Source organism: Balaenoptera acutorostrata, chromosome 20 (genome assembly GCF_949987535.1).
Source record: "Balaenoptera acutorostrata chromosome 20, mBalAcu1.1, whole genome shotgun sequence".
Taxonomy (NCBI): Eukaryota; Metazoa; Chordata; class Mammalia; order Artiodactyla; family Balaenopteridae; genus Balaenoptera; species Balaenoptera acutorostrata.
The window spans coordinates 24,619,910-24,632,718 of NC_080083.1; the positions used below are offsets into that span (position 1 = coordinate 24,619,910).

The following is a 12,809-nucleotide window of genomic DNA, read 5'->3' on the forward strand; positions in this document are numbered from 1 at the left end:
TGAAAGATATTTATGAACGTTCCCAAAGTCACACAGCTATGTCAGCCAACCCAAGCAGTACTGACGATACCCACAAGGGGGTGCATTTGTCTTCTTTTAAGAAGGGTTAAGGAAGCTCAAAAGGGCCAGGAAAGCCTCCTTTGACTAAATCTAAGTCTTGTTTCTAATCTTTTGCTTACAGCATAGTTAGAATACTCATTATTATTATTGTGTAATATTAATAATGAGAAAATAAATGATGATACTGTAAAAATGCCTATTTAGATATATGAAGCGCCACTATGTTATTTACCTAATAAATGCTGCTGCTACTAAACAATTATCATCATCATCTCCAAAGTTGCGAGAGTTAGCAGTAAGAGTATCAGTAGTAATAAAAGTACGTTAGATCCAATCAACCCCTTATTATGCAACTTAGATCAAATCAAACCACTGCTTAGTCCCAAGAGGGATAAGTATCTGTTTCCTTTCTCATAGAAACTGCTTAAAATAAATGTTTCTGTTTGAAAAGGCACTGTAACAATCAAAAGTGGTATTAAATTTAATGCACAAGTATATGTGTAGTCAAGACTATCCCAAAACAGTCACAAAGATGACTGCTTACAATAGTGCAAATTAATCTACACTTCATAATCTCTTCAATAAAACAGGTTAGTTGCCAAAAGCTGCCAAATATAACATCATTTCTCTAGAAAGAGATAATGTAAAGATATAATAAATAAATGCAGACATCTGGCTAAAGATGACGAAAGCAAGCTCACGTCCATCCTGGAAACCAACCATAACAAAGACAGAAAAAGAAAATCCCCAACTTCAAAAAAACAAACCAAAAAGAAAAAAACAAACAACCCACACATTCAAACATTATAAAAAGGTGTTAATTTAAGAAAAAATTTGAATTTCAAAAAATAGTACTATATTTCTATTTGACAGTTTTACAGTAAAAATATTATAGTAATTCCACGCTAAGGAATGTTATGGAGCAATTAAAAACAATAAGGTAGATCGAGATGAAGTGACATGGTAAGATTTCCAAGACTCAAAGAGAAAAAAGCAAATCTCAGAAGAGAGAGAGTATAATACCATTTAAAGTTTAAAAAAAGAATTTTTTACTTGTGTGTGTATCTATTAGCTTCAACCATATGAAACTGCATTTTTGGAGGTCAAAAATAGTTGAATACCTGTAATTTCATATGGTTCACCCTATAGAAAGAAATATCTGAAATTACACACCAAAATGAAACTAGGGCCTTGGGGGTGAGGAGTGGTTTGCAGGGAGTAAGACAGCAAGGGAGGTAAAGAGGAATTTCACTCTTGAATTGGGCTTTAAACATTGAGCACCTATTACACTTTATAACATCATAAACGGTAGGTACTTTTTAACAATAAACGTTGGCACCAAAAAGCAAATAAAACAAATACCTCCCAACTCCTGCTGCAGTCCTTGAGCCTGTCGAATAAGAAATTTGATGGGAATCTGATCCATTAAAGAAGACGAATATGATTTGGGCTTTCTTTGCATGGCAGCTGTCAGTCAAAGATTAAAAAATGTAAGATACAGTGTCAGAAGCAATAGAAATTTTAACCTTCAACACAAATGGGAACAAACACAATGTCAAATTACTTTTAATTCACTTAATCTGTGAATATAGTTCATAAAAGATGAAGAATCACTACCAAAATAATGAATACATAGGACGAGCAAGAACATACTTAAGGGCAATGTCTTGGAAAATGCCCCGAAACTGAAACTAGGGGGAAGAAAAATCATGAGTGAGAGAAGCCACCTGCATAAGTGCCCTGCACTAGAAAACAACAACAACAACAAAAAAAAACACCCAAAGCTGAGAAGTCAGTCAAGACTCTCCCAAATCTAATTAGGAAGACCAAATGCAGTTATGCCAGCACGGCTTAAAGCTTCATGATGCCAATAGCCTTAATTTAATCATATTATGTATTAGTGGTGACTCTTTTTGATGAAAGTTGGGAAATATGAATGACTTCCTTCTCTCACAACTTCTACCTTCAACTAACAAGTACATGCTTTTTTTTTTTTAAACAAATCCATCTTAATTTCTGTTCTTTTTCTGCTATCCTAAGTCAGTGCCTACTCATCATTTATTTAAATAACTATTACGGCTCAATTTCCCAGACTCCAATTTCTCTGGTCTTTGATCCATCCTTCACACTGCTGCCATAGTCCTCTTATTTAAATTGAGATTTGGCCAGATCACATGTCTCTGGCTCCACGCTCAGAAACCTTCCATGGATTCCCAGATCCCACAGAGTAAAGGTCCTTACAAATCAATGCTATCTTTCTTTATCTCATCTCCACCATATGCTATATGCCTGACACCCTCATCTCATTCCAAGGTACTCTGCTTGTACACAACAAAACTATATGATCATCTCAACCAGGGTGTCCATAGTTTGAAAAAGCATTTCCAATATACTTTTTCTTTTCCAAATACAAGCTACACAGTGTAAAGCTCAACAAATTTTTATTGAAGATAAAAAGCATATGAGTTGCAAGTGTTAGAATAAAGGTTGAGAATCATTGCCTAAACAGACCATATACCTCTTGGTTAGATATAATCCCCCTTGTAAATTAATAAATTAGCATCCCAGTTTTCCACACAAATCTTTTATGAACTGAGTAAGAATGTATCTCAAAACACAGTTAAAAAAAAACATAGCTTCCAGTGACAGTCAAATTCTGGTCCCAACACCATCCAGATTGAAAAGGAAGAAGTAAAGCTGTCACTATTTGCAGATATGGTATTATACAGAAAACCTTAAAGACTCTATCAAAAAACTGTTATAACTAAAAAAATAAAAAGGTGGTAAAAGCGACAAGTATTTCGGCCCACATAAGTGACTCTCATGCAAACGCTGAGGTGAATACGTGGGACCTCTACAGTAAGATGAGGGAGCTAGCGTTTAAGGAGCACCTTAGGGTACATGGCTTTGTGCCAGAACCAAATAATTTCCTAAAGAGTGAAGTAGAGTTGGTTGGTAAATGAGTGGCTGAGGAGGCCTTTCTGGATGTCAAAGTTCCATAAAGGTAACAAGAATTAAAAAAAAGAAAGAAAAAACCTGTTAAAATTAATAAACAAATTCAGTAAAGTTGCAAGATATAAAATCAATACACAAAAATCTGTTGTGTTTCTAATACACCAATAACAAACAATGAGAAAGAGAAATTAAGAAATCAACCCCATTTGGGGATATATGTATACGTATAGTTGATTCACTTTGTTATAGAGCAGAAACTAACACACCACTGTAAAGCAATTATACTCCAATACAGATGTTAAAAAAAAAAAAGAAATCAACCCCATTTACAACTGCATCAAAAAGAATAAAACACCTACGAATAAATGTAATCAAGGAGGTGAAAGACCTATATATTGAAAACTACAAGACATTAATGAAAGAAATTGAAAATAAAAATACATGAAAAAAGATGAAACTAGACCACTATCTTACACCACACACAAAAATGAACTCAAAATGGATTAAAGACTTGAACCTAAGACCGGAAACCATATAACTCTCAGAAGAAAACACAGGTGCTAAGCTCCCGGACACAGGTCTTGACTGATTTTTTTGAATCTGACACCAAAAGCAAAACCAACAAAAGCAAAATAAACAAGTGGGACTACTTCAAACTACAAAGCTTCAAAACAGCAAGGGAAACCATCAATAAAATGAAAAGGCAACCTACTAAATGGGAGAAAATATTTGCAAATCATATATCTGATACGGGGCTAATATGCAAAATATATAAATAACTCAAGAGCAAAAAACCAAACAATCCAATTTAAAAATGGGCAGAAGGGGACTTCCCTGGTGGCACAGTGGTTAAGAATCCGCCTGCCAATGCAGAGGACACTGTTTGATCCCTGGTCCGGGAAGATCCCACATGCTGCGGAGCAACAAAGCCCACATGCCACAGCGACCAAGCCTGCGCTCTAGTGCCCGCAAGCCACAACTACTGAGCCTGCCTGCCACAACTACTGAAGCCCGCATGCCTAGAGCCCATGCTCCGCAACAAGAGAAGCCACCACAATGAGAAGCACATGCACTGCAAAGAATAGTAGCCCCCGCTCACTGCAACTAGAGAGAGCCCACACACAGCAATGAAGACCCAATGCAGCCAAAAATAAATAATAAATTAAAAATAAATAAATTTTTTAAAAATGGGCAGAAGATATGGATAGACATTTTTCCAAAAAAGACACACAGAGGTACAACAGGTACATGAAAAGATGCTCAACGTCACTAATCATCAGGGAAATGGAAATCAAAACCACAATGAGCTATCACCTCATACCTGTTGGAAGGACTATTATCAAAAAGACAATAAACATGTGTTGATGAAGATAAGGACAAAAGGAAACACTTGTGCACTGTTGGTAGGAATGTAAATTGCTGCAGCCACTATAAAAAACAGTATGGAGGGACTTCCCTGGTGGTGCAGTGGTTAAAAATCCTCCTGCCAATGCAGGGGACATGGGTTCAATTCCTGGTCCGGGAAGATCCCACATGCTGTGGCACAACTAAGCCCATGCGCCACAACTACTGACGCCCGTGCACCCTAGAGCCCACACACCACAACTACTAAGCCCACACACCGCAACTACTGAAGCCCATGCGCTCTAGGGCCCGCGTGCCACAACTACTGAGCCTGCATGCTGCAACTACTAAAGCCCGTACGCCTACAGCCCGTGCTCCACAACAAGAGAAGCCACCACAATGAGAAGCCTGCGCACCACAACGAAGAGTAGCCCCTGCTTGCAGCAACTAAAGAAAGCCCGCGCACAGCAATGAAGATCCAATGCAGCCAAAAACAAATAAATAAAAAATAAATTAATTAATTTTAAAAAAGAAAACAGTACGAGGTTACTCGAAAAATTAAAAATAGAACTACCATATGATCCAGCAATTTCCCATCTAGGTATTTATCTGAAGAAAATGAAAACACTAACTTGAATAGATTATATATACCCACATGTTCACTGCCACATTACTTACAATAGCCAAGATACAGAAACAATCTAAGTGTCCATCAATGGATGAATGGATAAAGAAAATATGATACATACACACACACACATATATATATACATACAATGGAACGTTATTCAGCCATAAAAAAGAATGAAACTTTGCCATTTGTGACAACATGGGTAGAACTGGAGGGCATAACGCTAAGTAAAATAAGTCAGACAGAGAAAGACAAATACCATATGATCTCTTTTATATGTGGAATCATAAAAAAACAAAAACAAAAAACCTTCAAAGATACAGAGAAATAATTGGTGGCTGCCAGAGGAGCGGGGGATGAGGGGTAAAAGAAATAGGGGAAGAGTGTCACAAGGTGAAAAAAGAAAAGAAAAAAAAAAGAAAAAAGAAATTCAATACTAAAAACCACTTTGAAACCACAACTCTGTGGCCCAACTTCATGGATATAAAATAACATTATTGTTTGTACAAAATAACATTAAAGAGGAAAAATGGAATATAAAATGGTATTAAGATAAATAGATTGATTATAACTAGGCAAAATGCTAATATACACTAGTAAAGATAGATTATTTTGAATAATAAAAACGGATTAATATTAAATATATATAAGTTCCAGTGATGGTCAAATCCTGGTTCCAACACTTACAACTAAGGGAAGTCACTTAACTTCCCTGTGCCTCAGTGTTCTCACCTGTAATATAAAGACAACAACAGTACCTATCTCACAGAATTGTTGTGAGGGTTTACATGAGTTAACAGGTGTAAAGAGCTTCAAGTAGTGTTTGGCACATAACAAGCACTCAAATGTTAGCCAGTATTATTAAGATCTAGAGTCCCCAAGATCAGCTTAGGGTAAAGTATCAACATTTAAGTTTCTGGACATATGAAACTGAAGACAAAATCCTGTTCACATATTAATAATTCCATCAAAGAACTAGCAGCCCATGAAGCCCTGCCTAAAGCAATTATTTCTCTTTAACATCTCTGAGAAATACAACATTAAGGATACTTAATCTTCCAGTAAAAGACTAAACTATAATTATGAAAGGCCTATGGTAAGATCATTGTTTTTATATATTCAACATGCGCAATCACACTTCCAATTTTCTTCCAACGTGTCGCTTTCAAAGATTCAAATCTAACTTTTTTTTTTTAATTTATTTATTTATGGCTGTGTTGGGTCTTCGTTTCTGTGCAAGGGCTTTCTTCTAGTTGTGGCAAGCGGGGGCCACTCTTCACCGCGGTGCGCGGGCCTCTCACTATCGCGGCCTCTCTTGTTGCGGAGCACAGGCTCCAGACGCGCAGGCTCAGTAATTGTGGTTCACGGGCCCAGTTGCTCCACAGCATGTGGGATCTTCCCAGACCAGGGCTTGAACCCGTGTCCCCTGCATTGGCAGGCAGATTCTCAACCACTGCGCCACCAGGGAAGCCCTCAAATCTAACTTTTAACCTCATCCTCAACGAAACTGTGGGAATGTTTTGAATACTATTTACATGGCCCCTAGTTTTTGTGACATTTTAATCCTTAAAACAATCCTATGGAAAACTAATTCACTTGTGAAATTAGTGTAAACTTAATACCAAAGCCAGAAAAAAAAAGAAGAAATGAAAAGAAAAAGGGAAAAAAGGCCAATTTCACTTGTTTACATACAGATGGAAATAAATCATATTTAAAAAAAAAAAGACAAGCAAATCAAATCTAGCACCATGCTAAAAGAATAACATACCCAGAGCAAGTAGAGCCCACTCCAGAAATATACAGATATTAATTATACAACAAATTATATAAATAGACCAAACTATCCCAATAACTGCTGAAAAAGTATTCACTTGATAAATTTTTAAAAAAATTTTAAATGGTACTCTAAGAAATTCAGAGACTAATCCAAACTAAATGTCAATACCTTTCCTGTAACCAGAAATAACTTGTTAAGAAAAAATTATACAGAACCTACGAAAAATAAAATTTAATTGACATTAAAAAAATAACTTGAATAAGTTCACTCATTCAAAAACATTTACTAAGTGGTTACTATGTTTCAAGTAATATTCTAAATGCTAGATACGGTAGCAAAAACAGATAAAAATCAACCTTCATGAATCTTACATTTTAATAATTTAAAAGAAAAAATTATTTTAGGGAATTCTCTGGTAGTCCGATGGTTAGGACTTGGTGGTTTCACTGCCAGGGCCTGGGTTCGATCCCTAACTGGGGAACTAAGATCCCACAAGCTGCGTGGCACAGCCAAAAAAATAAAAATAAAAAAGACTTTAAAAAGAATTATTTCATATTTCTAGCTGGAAAGACTACTGTAAAGATGTAAATTCTCTCCAAATTAATCTCTGTTTAACATAATTCTAATCAAAATCCCAATACGATTTTCTTCTGTAGAATTTGACAAAATCATTATAAAGTTCATGTGAAAGATTATATATGTGAGAATGGACAGAAATATTGAACAAGAACAATAATGGCTAAAGGAACTGGAAATATCAAACATAAAAAAAGAAACCCCAAACCAGACATAGGTTTGTAATAAAACTTCGATACACATCAGAGCAACTTTCCAAAGTAATAGGAAAATGACATGTTATTCATTATGTGATGTTGACAAATAACCAATTATTAAAAAAAAAAAAAAAGAATCTGCACCCCATACTTGACACCAAAATTAATTAAAGGTATACATAAATTTTAAAAGTGATATAATAATGTCCTAAAAGAATAGATAGGTGATGAGTCATATAATGTTAGTACCTCGCTTTCAAAGAGTTTCCTCTTTATAAAATTCTATAATTAAAACACACCATAAACAACAGTCAGTACTGCAAAAAATTGGCACTCACATCTTATACAAATGTCTTATACAAAACATCTATAATGATATAACCTATCTGGAAAGCAATATGGCAATTTGTTTTTTTAAATCTTATAATTCCAAAATCTTTGATTTAGTAGTTTGGTCCTAAGGACAGAAATAAGTATACCTGTATACAGAGTTAGCTCTAAGGATATTCATTCCACCACTCTCTATAATGGCAAAATGTGGAAATAATTTAAATGTCCAACAATAAGGAATTTGTTAAGTAATGGTACGTATTTATGAAGAAATATTATATAGCTATTAAAAATCATGTTTCAGAAAAAAATTTACTAAATAGGCAAATGTGTAAAGTGTATTATTAAAAAGGGTAGATTAAAAACATATGATTCCAACTTTGTGAAAGTTATCATATGTGCAAAGACTAAAGGGTTTTCTAGCAAAATTCTACGGTGATTACCTCTGGGCAGCAGAATTATGGGTGGTTTTACTTTGGTCTTTGTACATTTTTCACTTCCTCAATTTCCTCCAGTAAACACTCTTTTAATAAATGTTTTTATTTTAAAAGCCAGTTCTTGGGCTTCCCTGGTGGCGCAGTGGTTGAGAATCCGCCTGCCAATGCAGGGGACACGGGTTCGAGCCCTGGTCTGGGAGGATCCCACATGCCACGGAGCAACTAGGCCCGTGAGCCACAATTACTGAGCCTGCGCATCTGGAGCCTGTGCTCCGCAACAAGAGAGGCCACGATAGTGAGAGGCCCGCGCACCGCGATGAAGAGTGGCCCCCGCTTGCCACAACTAGAGAAAGCCCTCGCACAGAAACGAAGACCCAACACAGCCATAAATAAATAAATAAATAAATATTAAAAAAAAAAAAAAAAAAAAAAGCCAGTTCTTTTGCATTAAGATATGAAAGTAATTAAGTAAATAATGAAATAAGTTTAAGATTCTTATACTGTTACTCTACACTACAGTCATTTAACTCTTAGAACCTTTTTTGGTCAAACTTGATTTTACAGCACTGAAACTTCAAGCTGCCAAGAAAAAACATCCGCCAATGTTTGCTTAAAGGTTTCTGCATTTTGATAGAGGCAGAGTTAACTTTCTTCTGGGAAGAAAATAATTAACTATCGAGTGCAAAGAAAAACTTCAAGTTCAGGAATTCAGAGGCAGTAAACATTACAGTTTCCCAAATACCACAGTATGTGTCTTGTTCTGCTGCTGACAAAGAAGGAAACTTCACACGAAACAGGACAGAAGCAGAAAAGGCAGCCAGACCCTGTTTTTAAATGAAGTTAAGCTTGAGGGAGAGAGTTAAGCAAGTAATACTTTTAGCTACTTAAGAGTGAGACTGTGTTTAGGATCCCACCGGCTGCTTTAAGAGCAGATAAACAGTTTCTCATATGTTCAATATTCATTAGTATTGTTTTTACTTCAAAAGCATGTAAAAATAAACTTTTACCTAGTAATAAAGTCTTCAGATGTAATAAATAGGAAACACTCTTTTAAGTATAAAAACTGGAAATATAATGGTAATGCTCATATTTTAATTGGGTATTAGTACACAGGGATTTATTATATTATCATTTCTTACACATATTCTTTTGGATCAATACACTATTTAACTAAAATTAATATATACACATGTATTATAAATATTTTAAAATAAATCAAAAATATGCATGTGTGAAAAAAGATGTATATATACAAACACATTTTTTAATGACTATGATATTCTAATACTTGGCTCTATCTCAAGTGTCAGAATTCCATATTTGAGCTTCTACAGCTACCTGGTGGCTGCTGATAATGTTTAATATAAAGGCCAAAACCACAGACCAGTTAACAAGGTACTGAAACTACGACAAAACTTCACAGGTAGGAATAAATTTGAGGAAGAATACTTATCTTTTTTGGCTGTGGAAAAGCAAAATTCTCTCATGTTGTGACATATTCTCCAATTATTTATTCCCTGTGGAGATAAGAAACTAGACTAGAAAAAAATCTCCTGAACTATGGGAAAAAATTCTCCAAGGAAAGGTTGATCCCTCCATTTGTCTTCTACATCCCATCTCCTCTCACCTATCAAGGATATCCCTCCAGGGATTCTCTCATCAGCCTTCCCTCTCTCCTAGATTACGCCCAACAGAATACAAACATTCTCTTAGCTCTTTCACCTTAAAAAGAAAAGAAAAAAAAAAGTCCTCTCCTGACCTCATTTTCCTCTCCAATTATCACATTCATTTCTCTCCTTCTCTTTACAATTCCTCAAAAGAACTGTCTGTACTCACTGTCTCCAGTATATCTCCTCTAATTTTCTTTTGAATCCACTACAATCAAGCTTTCATCCTAAAAAAAAGTGTAAACTTTACTAATAAAACTGTAAAGGTCAAAGGACCTCCAGCAAGCTATATGCGGTCATCAGCTGAGTCCTAACCTTACTTGATCCATCAACATCATTTGACACAGGTGATCTCTCTCTCCTCTTTGAAACATTCTTTCCTTGGCATCCAGGACAACACATCCTCCTGAGTCTCCTCCCACACCTTCCCGTTTGGTAATCTTACTTAATGTCATGATTTTAAATACCATATATATGCTGAAGAATCTCAAAGCTTCAGTGCTGGTATCTCCCCTAAATTCTAGGCCAGTATTTACAACTGTTTCCATAACATCCCCACTTGAAAGTCTATCAGACATCTCAAACTCCATACGTCCAAAACTAGCTCCTGATCCCCCACAGACCTGCTCATTTATTTCAGTCTATAGCCATTTTATAGGTTAGGCCAAAAGCCTCCACATCAGCCTTGGCTCCTGTCTCTCAAACCTCATGAATCCATCAGCAAAACCTCTCAGCTCTACCTTCAAAATACATATACAGGGACTTCCCTGGTGGTGCAATGGTTAAGAATCTGCCTGCCAATGCAGGGGACACGGTTCGATCCCTGGTCCAGGAAGATCGCACATGCCACAGAGCAACTAAGCTCCTGCACCACTACTGAGCCTGTGCTCTACAGCCCGCGAACCGCAACTACTGGGCCCACACGCCACAACTACTGAAGCCCGCATGCCTAGAGCCCATGCTCCGCAACAAGAGAAGCCACCGCAATGAGAAGCCAGTGCACCACAACGAAGAGTAGCCCCCTCTCGCCACAACTAGAGACAAGCCTGCGCGCAGCAATGAAGACCCAGCGCAGCCAAAAAAAAAAAAAGAAAAAAAATACATATACACTGCTACCAGTCCAGACCACCACCATCTTTTGCCTAGAATCTTGGAAAAACCTAACAACTTTCCTCTAATCTCCCAGTTCCTTTTCAAAGACTCAATCCAGGCTGGGTTGTACTCCTAACCTAAAATCCTTAACTTTCCAATTAAGATCCATCAGACTATTGCATAAAGAACAGCAGCTTCACACGAACACAGGGTTGAACTGAGCATGTCACTGGGGACTGGGATACATAATCTTTAAAGGTTCTTCCAGTCCAAAAAATTCTGAGTGACCTGTTAATTCTGCATGGTATATACACAAAAGTTGGCTACACTAGTCTCTGTACTTTTCTGTATTAAGATTTTTTTTTTTGCTATACATTAATTTAAACAAAAACTAAGGGTGTATCTTAGTCCTCTGCTACAGTATTAAAGGTCTGAGTTCTCCCCAGAATACCTCCTCGTAACTCATTCCCCTACTATCCATTAAACCACAAGTGTCATATTCCTTAACAGAATTCATTACATGTGGATAAAAGTGGGAGACTATTACCTAATGCTTATTATTAGCCCATCTTGTCCTGATATGACAAAGACTATAATTACAGTTGTGGTATATCATCTGTACAACCCTAACACCTGTAGTCAGAAAAGAAAGCAGCTGAGAAATTCACAGAATATTTAAAACACAATACTTCGGAAAAATAAAAGAAACTGATCTGCCACACACTGAACAGTAACTTTAATTTATAGCTTTCAAAAAGTAAAACCACTCAGCTATGACAAATTAACCTCCCTTAAAAGAATTCTCCCTGCATTTATATACTCAATGCCTACCGACTTTTTAATGACACTCTTTTTGTTTCAAATATGGAACTAAATACATTTAACAAGGCTAAAATACAGGTGAATATTCTTTTTCAAATAGAGGAAAACATACTACTTTATACTGATATCATCTATGCTAAATCTAACCTGATATTATATGAAATAGCTAAGTCTGAAAGCCTAGTTCGGTGATAATTTCAATGGCAAAGGAAAACCTACTATTGGTTTTTTTCTATTGCTTTTAGATTGTTACTCTTCACACTAATGGAAGGAAGAATAGGGCACAGATTGAAATCAAGCAAAAATATTACAGTTGCAGTTCCTTTAGGTTTATCTCTTAATTTACGTTTAGTTAGTAAGGTCACTAAAATTGTTAAAATACAGACAATTCAGTTATCCATTAATTCAGGCTGCTAAAAGCAGCACTGAGCCTTAAGTGGTGATTATATGCCCACACATACATGTATTTACACATCAGAGTACACAATGCCTCCATTGCAAAGACTGTAGAATGATGCTGGAACTCGTTAGAATATTTGACCTTATTTTCTCATACAGCAGCCTAGAAAGTAACAAAATATAAGCAAATAAGATGAACTATCACTAGAAACATTCACCTATGCACAACTTACCTAAAGTCTTCGTGTTTGCTAGGAGAGCTTCTTCGTAAGACAGTGTATAATAAAGCACCAAAAGCTGTGCTGTGATACTGAAACGCTGATTAAGGCGGATGTTGTCACCCTGGAGGTAATATTATAAACACTTTAAAATACTGTTAAATTTCATGAGTGCTCTTTGATAGCAAAAGCATTCAAAATAGATTATTCAGTGTTGCTGCTCCCAAGCTCAAACAAGTTGGGAGAAATGTTGCTGTGTTCGCATTAAACTCAAAGAGACAACTTGAAGTCTAAGTTAAATTTG

The 12,809-nt window shown here is 36.1% G+C and overlaps 1 protein-coding gene across 5 annotated transcripts in view; it reads right to left on the reverse strand.

Annotated features, from left to right (window-relative positions):
- The window catches only part of INTS2 (integrator complex subunit 2), a 54,988-nt gene that overhangs the window by 15,060 nt on the left and 27,119 nt on the right, over positions 1-12,809 (reverse strand). For all 5 annotated transcript variants that reach the window (XM_057535972.1, XM_057535971.1, XM_007190273.2 and 2 more), the window contains exons 15-16: positions 12,521-12,629; positions 1,423-1,527 (exon numbers count right to left, since the gene is read on the reverse strand). In XM_057535972.1, the coding sequence (XP_057391955.1) occupies positions 1,423-1,527; positions 12,521-12,629 (214 nt within the window). The remainder of the gene's footprint in view (positions 1-1,422; positions 1,528-12,520; positions 12,630-12,809) is intronic.